Source organism: Agelaius phoeniceus, chromosome Z (genome assembly GCF_051311805.1).
Source record: "Agelaius phoeniceus isolate bAgePho1 chromosome Z, bAgePho1.hap1, whole genome shotgun sequence".
NCBI classification, from domain to species: Eukaryota; Metazoa; Chordata; class Aves; order Passeriformes; family Icteridae; genus Agelaius; species Agelaius phoeniceus.
This window is the reverse complement of record NC_135303.1, coordinates 93,737,136-93,756,389: the sequence shown is the minus strand read 5'-3', so window position 1 is coordinate 93,756,389 and position 19,254 is coordinate 93,737,136. Positions and strand designations below refer to the sequence as shown.

General features: G+C 45.4%; 1 protein-coding gene across 1 annotated transcript in view; it reads left to right on the top strand.

The window, feature by feature from the left end:
• The first annotated feature begins 221 nt into the window (after window positions 1-221).
• The window catches only part of LOC143692273 (transcription factor 4-like), a 128,879-nt gene continuing 109,846 nt past the window's right edge, over window positions 222-19,254 (top strand). Inside the window, exons 1-3 of the mRNA XM_077172199.1 lie at window positions 222-666; window positions 898-989; window positions 2,595-2,667. Coding sequence (XP_077028314.1) covers window positions 657-666; window positions 898-989; window positions 2,595-2,667 — 175 coding nt within the window. The 5' untranslated portion in view covers window positions 222-656. The remainder of the gene's footprint in view (window positions 667-897; window positions 990-2,594; window positions 2,668-19,254) is intronic.

Below are 19,254 nucleotides of genomic sequence, written 5' to 3'. Positions count from 1 at the left end.
CAAAGGGGGGGAAAAAAAATATTGTTCCTTTCGGCCAAGTGCCCGCGTCACGTGCGTCCGCGGCCCCGTATAAACGCGCTTGGCCATGTGTGCGCGCGAGCTGGGCGAATCCAACGTGGAATCCTTGGAAAAGTGCGGCGGGAGCGGGCGGGAGCCGAGCGCGGAGCTCCATGAGCGGCGGCGGCGGCGGCGGCGGGTACGGAGGCGGCCGGGGCTCCTCGGGGCCGCCGCGCTGGGCTGGGCTCCGCGCCCCTTCCCTCTCCCCTCTTCCCTCGCTCGCCGGGCTCCCCTCCCCCCGGGCGCTGCCTCCGCACAGGCCCGAGCCGCTGCCGGCTTCTGCTCGGCCTCATCCCCCCCCTCCGCTCCGCAAATTAGGAATCGGGGCTAATTGTCCCCCGCTGCCCCCCCCGCCCCCGGAACCTGCACTTCGCATCTCGCCGTGGCTTTTTTTTTGCTCCTCGCTCTTTGCCGTTTGTGCCTCCAAACGCTACTTTTTGCGTGGAAGAAGGAGAAGGGAAAAAGTTGGGAGCGGATGGCTGTAGTTTCTTCTCTGGGATCCTCATTCATTCCTCGCTGAACCTCCTGTTGCATAAATGATGCTCCGGGAGAGAGGCTTTGCCTTTTTTTTTCTCCTCCGGATTTGGGTTTAAGAGTGGATGTTGCCGGGTTTGGCTCGCCTCTTTGGAAATACAATATCGCTTTTTTTTTTTTTTTTTCCTCTTGTTGTTGTGTTTTTTGGGTGTTTTTTTTTTTTGCTGCCCCTCCATCTTTTTTTTTCCCCTCCCTTCTTCTTCTTCTCAACCACCCACTCCCCGACCCCCCCTTGAAAAAGCAAAATCCGACTGTGTTTCCTGCAAGGCTCGGGATTTCTGATTGCGGTTATTTCCATGTTTCTAGGTTTGTGTGATTTTGCTAAAATGCATCACCAACAGCGAATGGCTGCCTTAGGGACGGACAAAGAACTGAGTGATTTACTGGATTTCAGTGCGGTAAGAAACAACGGTGGAAATTAGCAACAGCTGTAAAAAAAAAAAAAATTCTAGCTGCTCTGTTAACAAAAAGAAAATCCAGCCAAAAAAAACCCTAAAGCAACAAAACCAACCCCAAACTGTGCTCTAAGTACATTGGGCAATTTTTAATCAGCAGCTAGAAGCATGGTAAATATTTTTTTCGCTTTAAAAAAAAAAAAAAATCCAAACTGAGTATTTTTAGTCTTTCTGATTGTGTGTGATGGGAGATGCAGGCGCGTTCGCAGCTTGGTTTCATGTCTCGGACGGCTCAAATAATTCCTGCCAAAAGAAACGCCCCGAAAACTGACCATTTCTCATCATTCCATCATACCGATATTGCACTTTTATCGTGCTTTCGATTTTCAAGCGTCGTTGGCACACGAACTAATTAATCGCTAATGACTCGCTGATATTCTCCTTTCGGTTCTTCCCTTGTTTCGATTTTGGCACATGGAAAGTGCAAAGAAATCCACGACCGTCTCAGTTTAAAGTTTTCCCTGAAATCTCCTATGGCTTCTGCTGGCATTAAAACTGCTGCAACCTTCTCCTGCCCGCCCTAGGCAGGACTTGGGAGTGATTTTCGAGGCAAAGAGGGATTTTTGTCCCCCTGGGCTGGTTTGGAGGCCGAACGTTGCGCCGGACGCGTGCACTTGTCTACTTTTGTCAGGCTCCCCCTCCCCCTCCAGCCCCTTCCTTCCCCTCTCTCCCCATCCCCTCCCTTCCCCCCAATATGTCAGGAATATCTCTCTATCCACTTAGTTCTTTATTTTGGGCAGGAGCTTGTGCTGCGAGAGGCAGGTCCGCTCCTCAAGCCCCCCCCTTTCCCCTGTGTGCTCCAGGCTGGTGCTGCTGCTCCAGCCTCGGCTTCTGAGGGATGGCTTGGGGAAGTTTGGCCAGCAATCGTAGCCTGCGGCAGCTTCGCAGCCCCCTCTCTGCTTGTTGGTGCACTTTTCCCATTTGTTCCTTGGCTTTTTGCAGGCTCTGACTCAGGGAAGGTGCGTATTATCCACTAGACACGTCGGAGAAGGGAGAAACCAATTAGGGTCGAAATAAATGCTGGGAAGAGAGAGAGAGGAGTGCGAGAGGGAGGGAGAGGGGGCGAGGAGCGAGCCTGGCTTCCAATTGCTCGGTGGGAGAGACGGAATGAGAATTTAGGGCAGGTGGCACTTTGCATTATTATTATTTGGGTTCCCACATGCCAGGCAAATCCTGGAGCGGGATGGAAATGGACGTTGCTACGTTGATGACCAAGGTTGCGACCCATCCCAACTTTTTTTTTGCGCTTTCGCATCCCAAATTTTGTCGGCGCTTCCCGGCGAGGAGGAGAACGCTGCTGGGCTGGAAGGCTCCGGCAAGGGCAGATTGTTTGGGAAGCTAATGAGCCTGAGAAAAGCGGGATGCTGGTGCCGAGGGGCGCTGGGGGATGCGAGCGCTCCGCAATCAGCCTCTGCAGGGCTGTGGGGGCTGACGGTTCGGGGGAGAGGAACTCCGAAGGAATGTGCCAGCAACTTTGGACTGCCACTGCACTCGGGAATTGCTTGTTTTGCACTAGTAATGCTTCTTTGTTTGTGTTTTTTTTTATAGATGTTTTCACCTCCTGTGAGCAGCGGGAAAAATGGACCAACTTCCTTGGCAAGTGGACATTTTACTGGCTCAAGTATGTACCGTTTTTTTGTTCCATGCGTAGCGAAAACGTTGGGATTTATTTATCCATAGGCATTACCTTTGTTGTGGTGCTTTAATCTCTCGTGGGGAGCAGATTCGTTCGGATTGCAGCGGAATTATTCCTAAGCGCCGGTTATTCTGATTCTGATTTTTATTTTTATTATTATTATTATTGGTATTTCCACAAGCCTGGGAGGTTTTTAGAGCATCGCCACACGTTTCTGATTTTTTAAAAACCCCTGGACTTCGCCTCTGTTTAATCATTGCTTAAAATTGTTCTAGTTTTACAGTAGATTTATCTTTTTCTTTTAGTGATTTGAGCCCTGGAGAATTTTTGATTTCCAATTCCAAAGCCTCTCTTTGTCTGTCGGGGACGATAGTCAAAACCTCTTGTGTGCAAATTAATTTTGTGCATTAGAATTGAAGCAGAATTGAAGGCTGTTGCAGTTAAATAAATAAAACAAGTATCTGAGAATAAACACCAGGCAAAGAAAGTCTTTAGGATTAGAGAGGGCTGTTTGCTGCTGGAATATTTTTTGGGAATTAAATTATTCAAGTGACTTTCTCTCGCTGCTTAAGGGCAGGGCATTTTGGTTTTAGATGTGAGAGTGTTTTGGAGGACTTTGCTGCAGCTGAGGTGGCTGATTTGTTCCTCTGGCTGTGCCAGGGCTGGTGGGCATCTCCCTCTCTCCCTAAAAACAGCGGTGGGATGACAAAAGCGGTCTCGGAGCTCTCCGCAGTACACCATGTGTGGACAATAACTGTCTGGCAACCCAAGTTTCTAGAGGGGCTTTTATGTGCCTGGCAAATGAGAGCTCCCAAAGATCCCCAGCGCACGTTTCCTCGCTCTGGGGTGCAGCTGCTTTTCCGTGCCTCCGCGGCCAGGTAGGGAGTAGCGGTGTTTGCAATTCCCAGGCAGTTCCACATGCCAGCACGCCGTGCAGGGAGTTTGGGCAAGGCTTCCCTGAAATTCACAGAGAAACCTCTCTTTGCAGGGAGTTTCACACCTGGTATTTGCAGCTTTGCTCATTTCAAGACTCCTCTTTATTCGGTGTTTTGTTAAATGCGCTGGGGCATCCTTTAGGTTTTTATTTCCAGAGCGGGATTTCGGCTTGGAAGTTTGGTCAGGTTTTCTCCAGATCAATCTCCGCCTAAACTCCCATTTTGTGCCTTTTATTCTATTTAGGCTCTCTAAATAACAGCCTGGGTTTGTTTTACCTTCCCAAACTTGCTCATATTGCGAGCTAGCAACTTGGAGAATTTTGCTGTTGGGCTGGGATAACTTTCCAAACATGAGCTATAGGTTTGAATCCCAGTTTTTGTCCTTTTCTGCCATAATTTTGGAAGTGATGAGGCCGGGTCTAGAATCTCCACTCTATTTGTTTTCACTGGAGAGGAGCGCGGAGTGGTTGTGCCAGACAAATCAATTTGTCATGCTCAGAGCCCAGTCCATGCAGCAAGCACCACTTGGGCTGACAGCAAATGACTCCAGAGTTATATTTAATAATTCCTCCTAAACCTCATCTCTGGAGTCACTGGGATCAGGAGGACAAATGGGAGCAGGGAGTGATTAAATTGTGTTTAAGAATCGAAAGGATCGGAGCAATTTTGGTGGCCAGGAGGGCGATTTCATGAGCTGCAGGAAGTTAGGAATGAGCAGATAAAACCCACTTGAAACAACACCTGAAGTGTGGCACGGACAGAATTCCCAGAGAATTCCCTGAAGCACCAGTGGCTGGAGGATGAAGGAAATCTCGGCGGAGCGGCGGCGGTTGCGCGCACAATGGCAGCGAAGGGTGGTTCTGGAAAGGAAAACCCAGGCAATTTCCCACTTGCACTATCTATTGCTTGCTCATTAAACAGGGAATTGAAAAGAAAGTTGGGGCTTCATTCCCCCTCTGCTCCCGGCTAAAGGGCGGGTTCGTGGCCTTGAGCGTGGACTTGGTGGCTATTGTTTGTCCAGGGCTTGGAAATTGGGCTTGGATCTGTGAATAAATACCTGGATGCTGCTCCATGAATAACAGCGGACATAGGCTGTGATTCTAATTATGCAGATTGCTAACGGGGAATTGCAGGCAGCGGGCTGCATCCTGCTTTTCCTCCTGCAAGTTGTCCCTCTGAAGTTTGAGCTGACCTTTAAATATTCCTCTTTAAAACCAGATTTATGGAGATTGTCTGCCTTAAGCCCAAAGTTCTCTTCCAGAGGGGAGAAAAACGGAGATTAAAATAAAAACCAGGCGCCTCAAAGTAATCCCAAGCAGGGAAGTGAAACTAAGTGGACTTTAGGAAGTGTGGGAATAATTCCTGCTTAAAGTCATCCCCGTGGCTTTTTGCTCAGCTAATCCGTGATGCCGTGTTGTGATTTGCGACGTGCGAGGGAAAAGAAAGTAAAGCCCCGTTCCCTTTGAGTGTTGAATTCCACAAACATGGCTTCTCCCCATGTTCCAAAGCGGGGAGGGCTGCGAGGGAGAAAGGAATGTAACCTGAGCTCCAGCCGTGACATTCCCAGGGAGCATTTTTCACATGAAAGGCTTTTGTCAGCCCAGGAAAGGAGCAGGAGTTTCTGTTTGATGTTCGCAGGTGTTCGGCGCAGGGCACCGGAGCACGGCCGCAGCCTCTGACCTGCACTGGGAGAACTGGGGGAGACTGGAGGCATGGGGAAGCAAACTCCCCTGGAGCTGCCTCCAATTTAGATCGTATTTGGAAAGTGATTTAATAGCTGTTACTTCAATCGAACAATGCACATTCATTGGGGCTGAAGTGGGGGGTTGCTTTTTATTTTTCCTGCTTTGTTTGCCCTTTTTTTAGGACGCTTGCCAAAACCAAATTCATTTTCTCACATCTACTCCAATTTTGGGTGGAGTTTGCCATCTCTTCCATAGTAAATGTATCTGAAATTGATCCCCATTTCAGTGTGAGGCACTAGAAAATGAAGAGATGATCGCTGGGGATTGCATTTTGAAGGAGCTTTTCCCCCAAGAATTCCCCGGGTCTGTCACATTTGACATATTTCGCTTTTTTATCTGGTAATCAAAGCCCACATCTTCCTGATTCCCTTCAATTTCTGCTCCTTCTATTTAAAGGCTGGAATTTTACCTCCGTTTGGGAGCATCTGCTCTGGATTGCCCACTCTGTAGCTGTTTCAATAGCGTGTGGGTGGCAGCAGAATCAGAGGAAAGCGGAATTTTTATCATTGGCCATTCCCGTGGCCCAGAAAAAAAAGGGAAAAAATCTCCAATCTTTGCCTGACCAAATCAAGCTAAGTCCCTTTAAAGGATTTAAATCCTCGCTTTTCATTTTGCCATTAGTTTGATTAGGGCTTGGCCTGCATTAGAGCAACAAATTAATACATCTCTAACGAGGGAATCGCAAATCCAGCACAGTTTCAGTTCCTGGGTTTTGTATTCGGGGAGGAAATCGTAACGAATATTGCGGGGTTTTTTCAAGTACGGTCTGGGTTTGGAGAGTGGGAAAGCCGCAGGATTTTGTTCTTATTGTTTGATCATCCCAAAAATGGAATTAGGAAGATGTTTTGGAGCTGCTCAGGTGAGGCACACCTGGGATGCCTGCGCGGATCCCGCTGCTCTCAGCAGGAGCAGCGAGCGTGCCAGGGAGGGCTTGGGAAACCAGGGCTGTGTTTGGTGCAGAAACACCATTCAGAAGAATAAAAAAGAGGGGAAAAAAACCCCTATAAAGGAGATTTTTGAGTAAAATCCTGGTTTAAAAAGGAAGCTGCTGCCCTTCCATGGGCGGCTCCCATTTTTCACGGGATATTCCAGGAAAGAGGGAGAAGGATGCTGGAGTTTGGGTGTTGGCTCTGTCTGCGTCTCCTCACGTTGCCGCCTTTGCCAGGCAGAATTCCAGGCCTCTGGAATCCCATTCCCTATTTTCCAAGGCTAATATTTCAGAGATTCAGATATTTCAGTCTGGGAGCTCTTGTAGTAATTAAACAGATCAACCCAGCTCGCTCATTCCCCTTGGATAATGGAGATGGAGATTTTTAGGGGCTTTTCTCCTCCTCTTTCCACGCTACCTTAAATATATTTAATAATTCAGAGTTCCCCGTCGGAGCGACTGGAGCCAAATGTCACTCGGTGTGGGGACACTCTGCCTGTCCTTGCCAAGTTTAGCAGGAACAGGAACGATGCCTCATTCCTCAGAACACGAATTTTCATCTCTCACTGCTTATTTCTTATGCTACTGCAAAAAGAAAGCGATTGAATTGGTTTTTTTGAAGTTTAGCAGGAACAGGAACGATGGCTCCCATTATTGCCTGGCTCTCAGGGATCTGGGAACAAAATTAAACCAGGGAACTTAGGCCTGGCTCCGAGATCAGGAACAAAAAAAACCCCATGTGAGGTAAAATTTGGATTTGTACTCGTGCCACTCCCAAATCCATATGGATTTTTGTCAGAATTCTTTGGGAATTTCGTGGCCTGAAATCCCAAAGAACACAAAATAGGCACAAATAATCCCGGGAACACCAAATTTTCACCTTTCATGACTTATTTTTGCAAAAAGAAAGTGATTTCCATTTTTTTGAAGTTTAGCAGGAATGATGGCTCCCATTATTCCCTGGATCTCAGGGATCTGGGAACAAAATTAAACCAGGGAACTTAGGCCTGGCTCCGAGATCAGGGACAAAAAAAACCCCATGTGAGGTAAAATTTGGATTTGTACTCGTGCCACTCCCAAATCCATATGGATTTTTGTCAGAATTCTTTGGGAATTTCATGGCCTGAAATCCCAAAGAACACAAAATAGGCAGAAATAATCCCGGGAACACCAAATTTTCACCTTTCATGACTTATTTTTGCAAAAAGAAAGTGATTTCAATTTTTTTGAAGTTTAGCAGGAACGATGGCTCCCATTATTCCCTGGGTCTCAGGGATCTGGGAACAAATTGTGGCCTGAATTCCTAAGGAAGGCGAAATAGGCACAAATAACACCAAATTTAATCTTTCACTACTTATTTTTTTTGCTACTGCAAAATGAAAGGGATTGAATTTTTTTATCTCCCTGCCATTATTTAAAGAGAACTTGGGCATCATTTGGATATTTTCCTTATGTAGGAAGTCAGAGGATTCAAGCCCCTGCTTTGGGATCCCTGGAATGTTGTGAGGAAGCTGCTTGAGGATTTATTTTTATAGGATCAGCAAATCTCTTTGCAGAATCGTAACGGGGAACAACTCAAATAGCACAGGAGCAACTAAACACTGCACATAGAGAACAGAATTAAGTTATGGAAGTTTGTGCTGTTAATTGCTGAAATCTCTCTGGAATCTTGGAGCACTACAAGCTGTCCTATAAACAGTTTTGCTTTGAGCTTCAAATGATTCCTTGAGCTTTTTTTTTTTCCCTTCATCTGCTCTGATAAACAAAGTCATTTTGGAAGCTTTACAGCTCAAACATTTACTCCTGGTGGTAAACTCCTTGTAGCTGGAAATTTGGGGCTCTGCAAATGGCAGGAAAAAAGGGAGGACCCGTCGACCTGCGGTTTTCATGCTGGGATTGAAATCAGCCAACGCCAGCGCTGCCATTTTATAAGGAGCGATTACGGCTTAAAGGCCTTTCCCCAAAACATCCCCAGCTACCAGGGTGGTGGAAATCAGGGAGAAAAGCTGGGATAACCTGGGAATGTTTCAGCTGATGTAGCACAGAGAATGAATATACATGGAATAGGATGTGCCATCTGCCAGCGGCTACTCCGAGGAGTTGCTGCTGCACCAGCTCCGTCCCGCTCCCTGCAATAATTGAATTTGCCCTTATTGATTGGGAAAAGCCGGTGCCAAATTTCCTCCTCCCACAGCTGATGCCGTGGGCAGGGGCCTGCACGGATTTCTGCTTCTCTGGGAGGTGTCCTGTGCCCAAAATTCACCTCTGTGTCCTTCCGAGGTTTCCAGCCGGGAAATTCGGGCACAAATTCCCATCTCAGAGCTGTTTGCTGTTTGAAAGCTTCCTGGCAAAGCAGAGGAAAGCCCAAAATTCTTAATTAATGCCCAAAATTCTTAATTAATGCCCAAATTCTTAATTCATTTCCAATTTTTGGTAAAGGCTGCTGTGGAATTTTTTTCCTAACAAACTCTATTAGGAAAAGCTTCGGGGAGAGGTTAGAGCATCCACTCCTTCCTCTATGGTAAATGCTGGGCAGTGGAGCTTCATCCAGCCAGGCAGATGGAAAAATGGGATCATTTGGGTGGATTCTGGGTGCATTGTTGGTGTGAGAGCTTTGTGGCAATGGCCACCTCCTTCAAGGCTACTCCTGCTAGTAATGGCAGTAGTAGCTGCGTCCCATTGTTGTGTGTGCTGGTGTGCATCCAGTTTGGAGCCGGCGCTGCCGGACTGTGGGCTCTGGACGGGGTTGGGCACGGTGGGGTTCTCTCCCGAGCGCTTTACTCAGGGTTTACTCTGGCTCTGTGGCACAGCGGTGGGGTTCTCTCCCGTGTGCTTTACTCAGGGTTTACTCCGGCTCTGTGGCACAGCAGTGGGGTTCTCTCCCATGTGCTTTACTCAGGGTTTACTCCGGCTCTGTGGCACAGCAGGAGCAGAGGAGGCAGGCTCCCGGGAGAGGGGAAGCGGCGACGGCAGGTGCCATGCAGGATGCAGCACTGACATGCGGGCACAAATTTCCATCTCAGGGCTGTGTGCAGGGAAACCTTCCTGGCAAAGCAGAGGGTCAGAGTGCCCAAAGAAATTCTTAATTCATTGTTAAATTTTTGGTACAGGCTGCTGTGAAATTTCTTTTCCTAACAAACTCTATTAGGAAAAGCCCGGGGAGAGGTTGGAGCATCCATTCCTTCCTCCATGGTAAATGCTGGGCAGTGGAGCTTCATCCAGCCAGGCAGATGGAAAAATGGGATCATTTGGGTGGATTATTGGTGTGAGAGCTTTGTGGCAATGGCCACCTCCTTCAAGGCTACTCCTGCTAGTAATGGCAGTAGTAGCTGCGTCCCATTGTTGTGTGGGCTGGTGTGCATCCAGTTTGGAGCCGGCGCTGCCAGACTGCGGGCTCTGGACGGGATTGGGCACGGTGGGGTTCTCTCCCGAGCGCTTTACTCAGGGTTTCCTCCGGCTCTGTGGCACAGCGGTGGGGTTCTCTCCCATGTGCTTTACTCAGGGTTTACTCCGGCTCTGTGGCACTGCAGGAGCAGAGGAGGCAGGCTCCCAGGAGAGGGGAAGCGGCGACGGCAGGTGCCATGCAGGATGCAGCACTGACGTGCGGGCACAAATTTCCATCTCAGGGCTGTCTGCAGGGAAACCTTCCTGGCAAAGCAGAGGGTCAGAATGCCCAAAGAAATTCTTAATTCATTGTTAAATTTTTATTAAAGGCTGCTGTGGAATTTCTTTTCCTAACAAACTCTATTAGGAAAAGCCCGGGAGAGGTTGGAGAGTCCATTCCTTCCTCCATGGTAAATGCTGGGCAGTGGAGCTTCATCCAGCCAGGCAGATGGAAAAATGGGATCATTTGGGTGGATTCTGGGTGCATTGTTGGTGTGAGAGCTTTGTGGCAATGGCACCTCCTTCAAGGCTACTCCTGCTAGTAATGGCAGTAGTAGCTGCGTCCCATTGTTGTGGGTGCTGGTGTGCATCCAGTTTGGAGCTGGCGCTGCCGGACTGGACAATGCTCCACGGGATTGGGTATGGTCAGGTTCTCTCCCGTGCGCTTTACTCAGGGTTTACTCCGGCTCTGTGGCACAGCGGTGGGGTTCTCTCCCATGTGCTTTACTCAGGGTTTACTCCGGCTCTGTGGCACAGCAGTGACCCTGGCACAGCAGGAGCAGAGGAGGCAGGCTCCCGGGAGAGGGGAAGCGGCGACGGCAGGTGCCATGCAGGATGCAGCCGGCATTGCTGGCAGCATTCCCGGCCTTCCTGCCCTGTGCCCAGCTTCCCAATGGCAGGGCAGGGCGCTGCTGCCTGGCTGCGTGTGGGTGGGGATGGACGGGCTCCTTCTTTGTCACGCGTGTGCGTGACTCCCCGCGTCGTCATGTGTGACGGTCTGCCCTGCCACGCGTGTGCGGGGCTCCTTGCTTTATCCTCCGTGTGTGTGGCAGTTCTGTCATGTGTGTGCGTGTAGGGTCCCTTTGGGCACACGGATGTGTCTGTACAGACACCTGCTTTGTCACACATGTGCGTCCCTTTGTCATGGGTGCGCATCTCTTATCATGTGTGTGTTACCTGCTCCGTCCTATGCGTGCGTGTGTGTCCTCCATGCTGTGTGTGTGTGTGTATCCTCCATGCTATGTACGTGTATCCTCCATGCTGTGTGCATCCTCCATGCTATGTATGTGTATCCTCCATGCTGTGTGTGTGTGTGTATCCTCCATGCTGTGTGTGTCCTCCATGCTATGTGTGTATCCTCCATGCTGTGTGTATCCTCTATGCTATGTATGTGTATCCTCCATGCTATGTATGTGTATCCTCCATGCTATGTATGTGTATCCTCCATGCTGTGTGTGTCCTCCATGCTGTGTGTATCCTCCATGCTATGTATGTGTATCCTCCATGCTGTGTGTGTCCTCCATGCTGTGTGTATCCTCCATGCTATGTATGTGTATCCTCCATGCTATGTATGTGTATCCTCCATGCTGTGTGTGTCCTCCATGCTGTGTGTATCCTCCATGCTATGTATGTGTATCCTCCATGCTGTGTGTGTCCTCCATGCTGTGTGTATCCTCCATGCTATGTATGTGTATCCTCCATGCTGTGTGTATCCTCCATGCTGTGTGTATCCTCCATGCTGTGTGTATCCTCCATGCTATGTATGTGTATCCTCCATGCTGTGTGTAACCTCCATGCTTTGTGTATCCTCCATGCTATGTGTGTGTATCCTCCATGCTGTGTGTATCCTCCATGCTTTGTGTATCCTCCATGCTATGTGTGTGTATCCTCCATGCTGTGTGTATCCTCCATGCTGTGTGTATCCTCCATGCTATGTGTGTGTATCCTCCATGCTGTGTGTATCCTCCATGCTATCTATGTGTATGTGTATCCTCCATGCTGTGTGTATCCTCCATGCTGTGTATGTGTGTGTGTATCCTCCATGCTGTGTGTATGTGTGTATCCTCCACCCTATATGTGTGTGTGTATCCCCCACCCTATAAGTGTGTGTGATCCATGATCCCAGCCCAGTTATGTTAGAGCCCCAAACCAAAACCCTGTGGGACATCACGGACACAGAGATCAGCATTTCTACCGGTCCACAAATGGCCAAACACTGAAACCCCCGGGTTCATAATCCCTAAAAAACAGGGATTGGGTTCTTTTTGTGCATCCTACATGTGTTTGCATCCTACATGTGTGTGCATCCTCCACCCTACATGTGTGTGTGTCACCCCATACACCCCAAGTTATGTTAAAACCCAAACCAAAACCCTGTGGGAGAATCAGCATTGCTGGTCCACAAATGGCAAAACACAGAAATCCCCAGGTTCATTCTTAGCCATAATCCCTAAAAAACAGGGATTGGGTTCTTTTTGTGCATCCTACATGTGTGTGCATCCTCCACCCCTCATGTGTGTGTGTCACCCCATACACCCCAAGTTATGTTAGAGCCCCAAACCAAAACCCTGTGGGACATCACGGACACAGAGCTCAGCATTTCTGCCGGAAATCTCTGAAATCCCTGGGTTCATTCCTAGCCACAATCCCTAAAAAACCGGGATTGGGTTCTTTTAGTGCATCCTACATGTGTGTGCATCCTCCACCCCCATGTGTGTGTGTCACCCCATACACCCCAAGTTATGTTAAAACCCAAACTAAAACCCTGTGGGAGAATCAGCATTTCTGCTGGTCCACAAATGGCAAAAATCCCCGGGTTCATTCTTAGCCACAATCCCTAAAAAACAGGGATTGGGTTCTTTTTGTGCATCCTACATGTGTGTGCATCCTCCACCCTACATGTGTGTGTGTCACCCCATACACCCCAAGTTATGATAAAAACCCAAACCAAACCCTGTGGGACATCACAGACACAGAGATCAGCATCTCTGCCGAAAATCTCTGAAATCCCCGGGTTCATTCTTAGCCACAATCCCTAAAAAACCGGGATTGAGTTCTTTTTGTGCATCCTACATGTGTGTGTGCATCCTCCACCCTACATGTGTGTGTCACCCCATACACCCCAAGTTATGTTAAACCCAAACCAAAACCCTGTGGGAGAATCAGCATTTCTGCCGGTCCACAAATGGGCAAACACAGAAATCCCTGGGTTCATTCTTAGCCATAATCCCTAAAAAACAGGGATTGGGTTCTTTTTGTGCTCTTGTATCTAAAAATCAGATTGTTTTCCTGCCCGTGGTGCTCCTGAAATTTTGGGATTGTGGGGTTAACGTGCTGTTCCGTCGCCTGTACATTTAAATGCGCTCGACCTATTTGATAAATAACTGCTCCCAAGCTTTGGTGATATTAAATCCAGCTAAATAAGATTCCCCATGGAATATCAAGGCTCTAATTGAATCTCAGGGGTTCTGGGCCCGTTCACAAACAGCCTTTGAGTTGTTTTTTGTTCCTGACGTCAGCCCAAGGCTTGATTGAATTATGGCCTTGGACTGCAGGAGCACCTGCTCTGAAGAGTCCGGCAGCATTTCCAGGACAAACCTCGGCGGGAAGTTTGTGGCTGGAATACAAACTTCCAGCCTGTTTGACGGAGGAGAGGCTGAAATATTTGGGATTGATGAAATTACCCCGAGCAGACTGGTTTCTTTGGGATTTCAGGAACAAAGACAGCCAGGGAAGAGCTTGGGACAGAGCCAAGCGCTGTAATTCCGGTGGCACGGGGCTGTTTGGGTGGATTTTGGGAATGGCTGGGAGCACAGTCTGTCTCTGCTGAGACTTCCATAGGGCACAACCTCATTTGAATCCTGTTTTTAAGGGACGAGCGACAGCAGGTATTTTGGGAGAGGCCACATCAGAGATGGAAGCGGCTCGAGAGCCTGACAACAGCAGCCTGGCCTGGGTTGATGCAGATTTTCCTGCTTTTCCCAGCTTGGTTATTTTCCTTGGATTGTGCACAGGAGGATGTGTGAGGGCCCGAGCAGAGCCCGGGCCATTCTTTATTCGGCGGGCTCCGAGTTGTCAGCGAGCGTCGCCTCACTTGGGTTTGCTGTCCCTAATCCCTTTGTTGATTTTATACTCTTTGGAAACATCCACTTACTTAGGAAATCCTGGGTCTTGTTGGATAAACAGAGGAAAATTCCCATTCCTAAAATTAGCTCTTTTGTAAACACCACAAATTAGAGAATTAATTTATGAAGCAGAACGTTACCGAATGGACATCAGGCTTTGCCCTCTCCTAAAGTTTTCATTTCTATTTCATCAATTCTTTTGTTTTATTTATATACTATTTTTTTTTGTTTTATTCCATATATTTCCCACATTTTTCCTGCCTGGATTCCTGTTTCCATGCTGGAATCTCTGCCTTATGGAAGCCATTGGACATCGGGTTTTTCCCTCTCCTAAAGCCCTCAATTATATTTATATTATATATATAAAATTTGATATAAACTATAAAATTATCAATATAAATTTTTAATCTTATTTATATACTATTATTTTTTCTTTTATTCCATATATTTTCCCCATTTTTCCTGCATGGATTCTTTTTTCCATGCTGGAATCTCTGCCTTTTGGAAGCCATTGGACATCAGGCTTTTTCCTCTCCTAAAGTCCTCAATTCTATTCCATAATATATATATATATAAATTTTTATATAAATTATAAAATTATCAATATAAATTTTAAATATTATTTATATATCACATATTTGTTGGTTTTATTCCATTTATTTCCCCCATTTTTCCTGCATAGATTCATTTTTCCACGCTGGAATCTCTGCCTTATGGAAGAGATTGGACATTGGGCTTTTCCCTCTCCTAAAGTCCTCAATTCTATTCCATAATATATATATATAAATTTTTATATAAATTATAAAATTATCAATATAAATTTTAAATCTTATTTATATACTATTTTTTTTTGTTTTATTCCATATATTTCCCCCATTTTTCCTGCATGGATTTGTGTTTCCACGCTGGAATCTCTGCCTTATGGAAGAGATTGGACATCGGGCTATTTCCTCTCCTAAAGTCCTCAATCATATTTATAATATATATATAAATTTTTATATAAATTATAAAATTATCAATATAAATTTTAAATCTTATTTATATACCACATATTTGTTGTTTTTATTCCATATATTTCCCCCACTTTTCCTGCATGAATTCATTTTTCCATGGTGGAATCTCTGCCTTATGGAAGCCATTGGACATCGGGCTTTTCCCTCTCCTAAAGCCCTCAATTATATTTATAATATATATATAAATTTTTATATAAATTATAAAATTATCAATATAAATTTTAAATCTTATTTATATACCACATATTTGTTGTTTTTATTGCATATATTTCCCCCACTTTTCCTGCATAGATTCATTTTTCCATGCTGGAATCTCTGCCTTATGGAAGCCATTGGACATCAGGCTTTTCCCTCTCCTAAAGCCCTCAATTATATTTATAATATATATATATAAATTTTTATATAAATTATAAAATTATCCATATACATTTTTAATCTTATTTATATACTATTATTTTTTATTTTATTCCATATATTTTCACCATGTTTCCTGCATGGATTCATTTTTCCATGCTGGAATCTCTGCCCTTATGGAAGCCATTGGCCATCGGGTTTTTTCCTCTCTTAAGGTTCTCAATTATATTTATATATAAATTTTTAATCTTATTTATATACTATTATTTTTTATTTTATTCCATATATTTTCACCATTTTCCTGCATGGATTCATTTTTCCATGCTGGAATCTCTGCCCTTATGGAAGCCATTGGACATCGGGCTTTTCCCTCTCTTAAGATCCTCAATTCTATTTATATATAAATTTTTAATCTTATTTATATACTATTTTTTTTTTGTTTTATTCCATACATTTCCCCCACTTTTCCTGCATAGATTCATTTTTCCATACTGGAATCTCTGCCTTATGGAAGCCATTGGACATCGGGTTTTTCCCTCTCCTAAAGCCCTCAATTATATTTATAATAGATATATAAATTTTTATATAAATGTATAATTTATATAAAATTTTAAATCTTATTTATATATCACATATTTGTTGTTTTATTCCATATATTTCCCCCATTTTTCCTGCATGGATTCATTTTTCCACGTTGGAATCCCTGCCTTATGGAAGCCATTGGACATCGGGCTTTTCCCTAAGGTCCTCAATTCTATTTATATATAAAGTTTTAATCTTATTTATAGACTATTTTTTTTTTGTTTTATTCCATATATTTTCACCATTTTTCCTGCATGGATTCATTTTTCCACACTGGAATCTCTGCCTTATGGAAGCCATTGGACATCGGGCATTTCCCTCTCCTAAGGTCCTCATTTATATTTATATATAAATTTTTAATCTTATTTATTTTTAATTAGTTATTTATTCATTATATTCTTTTTTTTAATCTTATTACTACCATATTTTGTTTTGTTTCTATTCCATATATTTCCCCCATTTTTCCTGCATGGATTCATTTTTCCACGCTGGAATCTCTGCCTTATGGAAGAGATTGGACATTGGGCTTTTTCCTCTCCTAAGGTCCACATTTATATTTATATATAAATTTTAAATCTTATTTATATACTATATTTTTTTGGTTTTTATTCCATATATTTCCCCCATTTTTCCTGCATGGATTCATTTTTCCACGCTGGAATCTCTGCCTTATGGAAGCCATTGGCCATCGGGCTTTTCCCTCTCCTAAGGTCCTCATTTATATTCCATAACTTTGTTTGTTTTATTTATACACTATATTTTTTGGGGGTTTTATTCCATATATTTTCCCCGCTTTTCCTGCATGGAGTCATGTTTCCAGGCTGGAATCTCTGCCCTATGGAAGCCATTGGCCATGGGGCTTTTCCCTCTCCTAAGGTCCTCATTTATATTCCATAACTTTGTTTGTTTTATCTCTATGCCACATATTTTTTGGTTCTGTTCCACATATATTTCCCCACTTTTCCTGCCTGGATTCCCGTTTCCAGGCTGGCATCCCTGCCTTATGGAAGCCATGGTAATTAGCAGCGGCGCCGGCGCTCGCTCGCTCGCTCGCTCGCTGGCCGGCGGAGCTCTGACGAAAAGCTTTGGTCAATGTGGGGCGGCGATGCCGCCCGTGGCTGGAGCGCACAGCAAACCCTGGGAATGTGCTGCTAAAATAGGAAACTCAAATCCGAATTTCACCTGGAAGGACACCCGGGATCAGGACAGAAAGGCAGAGCTTGGATTTTATCCGGCTCCGTCGCACAGGTGCTGCTTCCCTGGCACCAACCTCCAAGCGCGGAATTATTGGCATTAAATTGGCCTTTTCTTTTAGCCACACGCCCGATTCAGCTGAAGCACCAGGATTTGTCCCACTGAAAATCAATTCCTAGATAATTGCACAAAGTGACTCGTTTAGGACGGGAAAACGGGAAAAGCCCTTCGTTATCTGAGCACCGCGGCGCTTTTGGGGGGCAAAATTGGGGACAAAATGGAATTTTTTGTAGCACAAAGGTGGAATTGAAAGCTTTGCCACTGCTTTGTGAGTGTGCTATGGGGCACTGGTGAAACACATTCCACAACCAAGGATTCTCCTGTGTCCAGCCCGTGGATGGGACTCAGGCAGCGGCGCCAGCCCCTTTAATTTCAACCTTCTCTAAGGTGCATAAAAAGTTCTTTTATGAACATTTAGGAGGGGAGAAAGGAAGTGAAACCCCTGAGCAGATAAAGTCATTTTTATTTGCATTTTTCCACTCCCGGAATCCCCCTCCTTGCAAGTGCTTGTAGCCATCAAACCACAGTATCTGACTAGAAGGGGAGGATGAGTTTTATTAAATATTATATTGAAAGTTTACATGGAGATAAAACTGGTTTCTAGCATCTTTTGAAGTGTAAAATCGTTCCTGTGGCTCTCGGGTACAATTGTGATGTCGATAAACAGGGCAGGCCCTAATGGCGAGTTGTTCTTTCCTTAATCCAAAAGAGCAGGAGCTTAAATAGAAAGTGCAGGATTATAAAAGAAGCAGCTTTATTCCTTTTTGATTTTTTTAAAAGAGAAAGTTGTTTCCTCTTATTCAGCTCAGCGCCAGAAAAATCAACCCGTGACGGCGTCCAGAGGGGTGGGATGGAGCTGTGTGTTCACTGGAATCGCTTTGGAATTTTATGAATAATATTTACAAGGATATTGGTAATATTTACAAGGATATTGATAATATTTACTAGGATATTGATAATAATATTTACAGAAATATTATTAACAATATTTACAAGGATGTTTCGCTGGTTTAAGCCCCTTTCTGTCGGCAAGACCCGGCTCAGGAGAGAATTGCAATAATCTGTCGAGCAGGACCCCGTTTGCTCAGAATTCGGTTGGAAAAGGGCAAAAAAAAGCTGAATAAGGCCAGGAACGGATTCAGGCAGGGACTGGAGGCACAGCAGTGTTCCCGTGCTGGGAGCAGGGAAGGGAAGAAAAGAAGGAAAGGAAGGGAAGGGAAGGGAGCTGCTGGCTCGTGTCACAGATGGCACCCATCTCCCTCAAACAAGGCATCTGAATAAGATAAGGCAGCTTTATCTCCCTTGAAGATAAGGGTTTAAGGTGATAAGGGTTTAAGGTGTCTCTTTCAAGGGATCTTTCTTCATCCCCCTTGTCCAACCAGCCTGGGGAGCGCGGCCCTGCGTTGAGGCGCTGCAGTTAAACGGGATCGATCCCATCCCATCGCGCTGAAATCCCCATTTTGTGCAAGTCCCTGTTGGTTTTTAGATTCCCAATGAAATCCCTATTTTGTGGAAGTCCCTGTTGGTTTTTAGATCCTCACAATGAAATCCCCATTTTGTGAAAGTCCCTGTTGGTTTTTAGATTCCCAATGAAATCCCCATTTTGTGGAAGTCCCTGTTGGTTTTTAGATTCCCAATGAAATCCCCATTTTGTGGAAGTCCCTGTTGGTTTTTAGATTCCCGCTGAAATCCCCATTTTGTGGAAGTCCCTGTTGGTTTTTAGATTCCCAATGAAATCCCCATTTTGTGGAAGTCCCTGCTGATTTTTAGATCCTCTCAATGAAATCCCCATTTTGTGGAAGTCCCTGTTGGTTTTTAGATCCTCCCAATGAAATCCCCATTTTGTGGAAGTCCCTGTTGGTTTTTAGATCCTTACAATGAAATCCCCATTTTGTGGAAGTCCCTGTTGGTTTTTAGACCCTCCCGCTGAAATCCCCATTTTGTGGAAGTCCCTGTTGGTTTTTAGATTCCCCCTGAAATCCCCATTTTGTGGAAGTCCCTGCTGGTTTTTAGATTCCCACTGAAATCCCCATTTTGTGGAAGTCCCTGCTGGTTTTTAGATCCTCACAATGAAATCCCCATTTTGTGGAAGTCCCTGTTGGTTTTTAGATTCCCAATGAAATCCCCATTTTGTGGAAGTCCCTGTTGGTTTTTAGACCCTCTCAATGAAATCCCCATTTTGTGGAAGTCCCTGTTGGTTTTTAGATCCTCCTGATGAAATCCCCATTTTGTGCAAGTCCCTGTTGGTTTTTA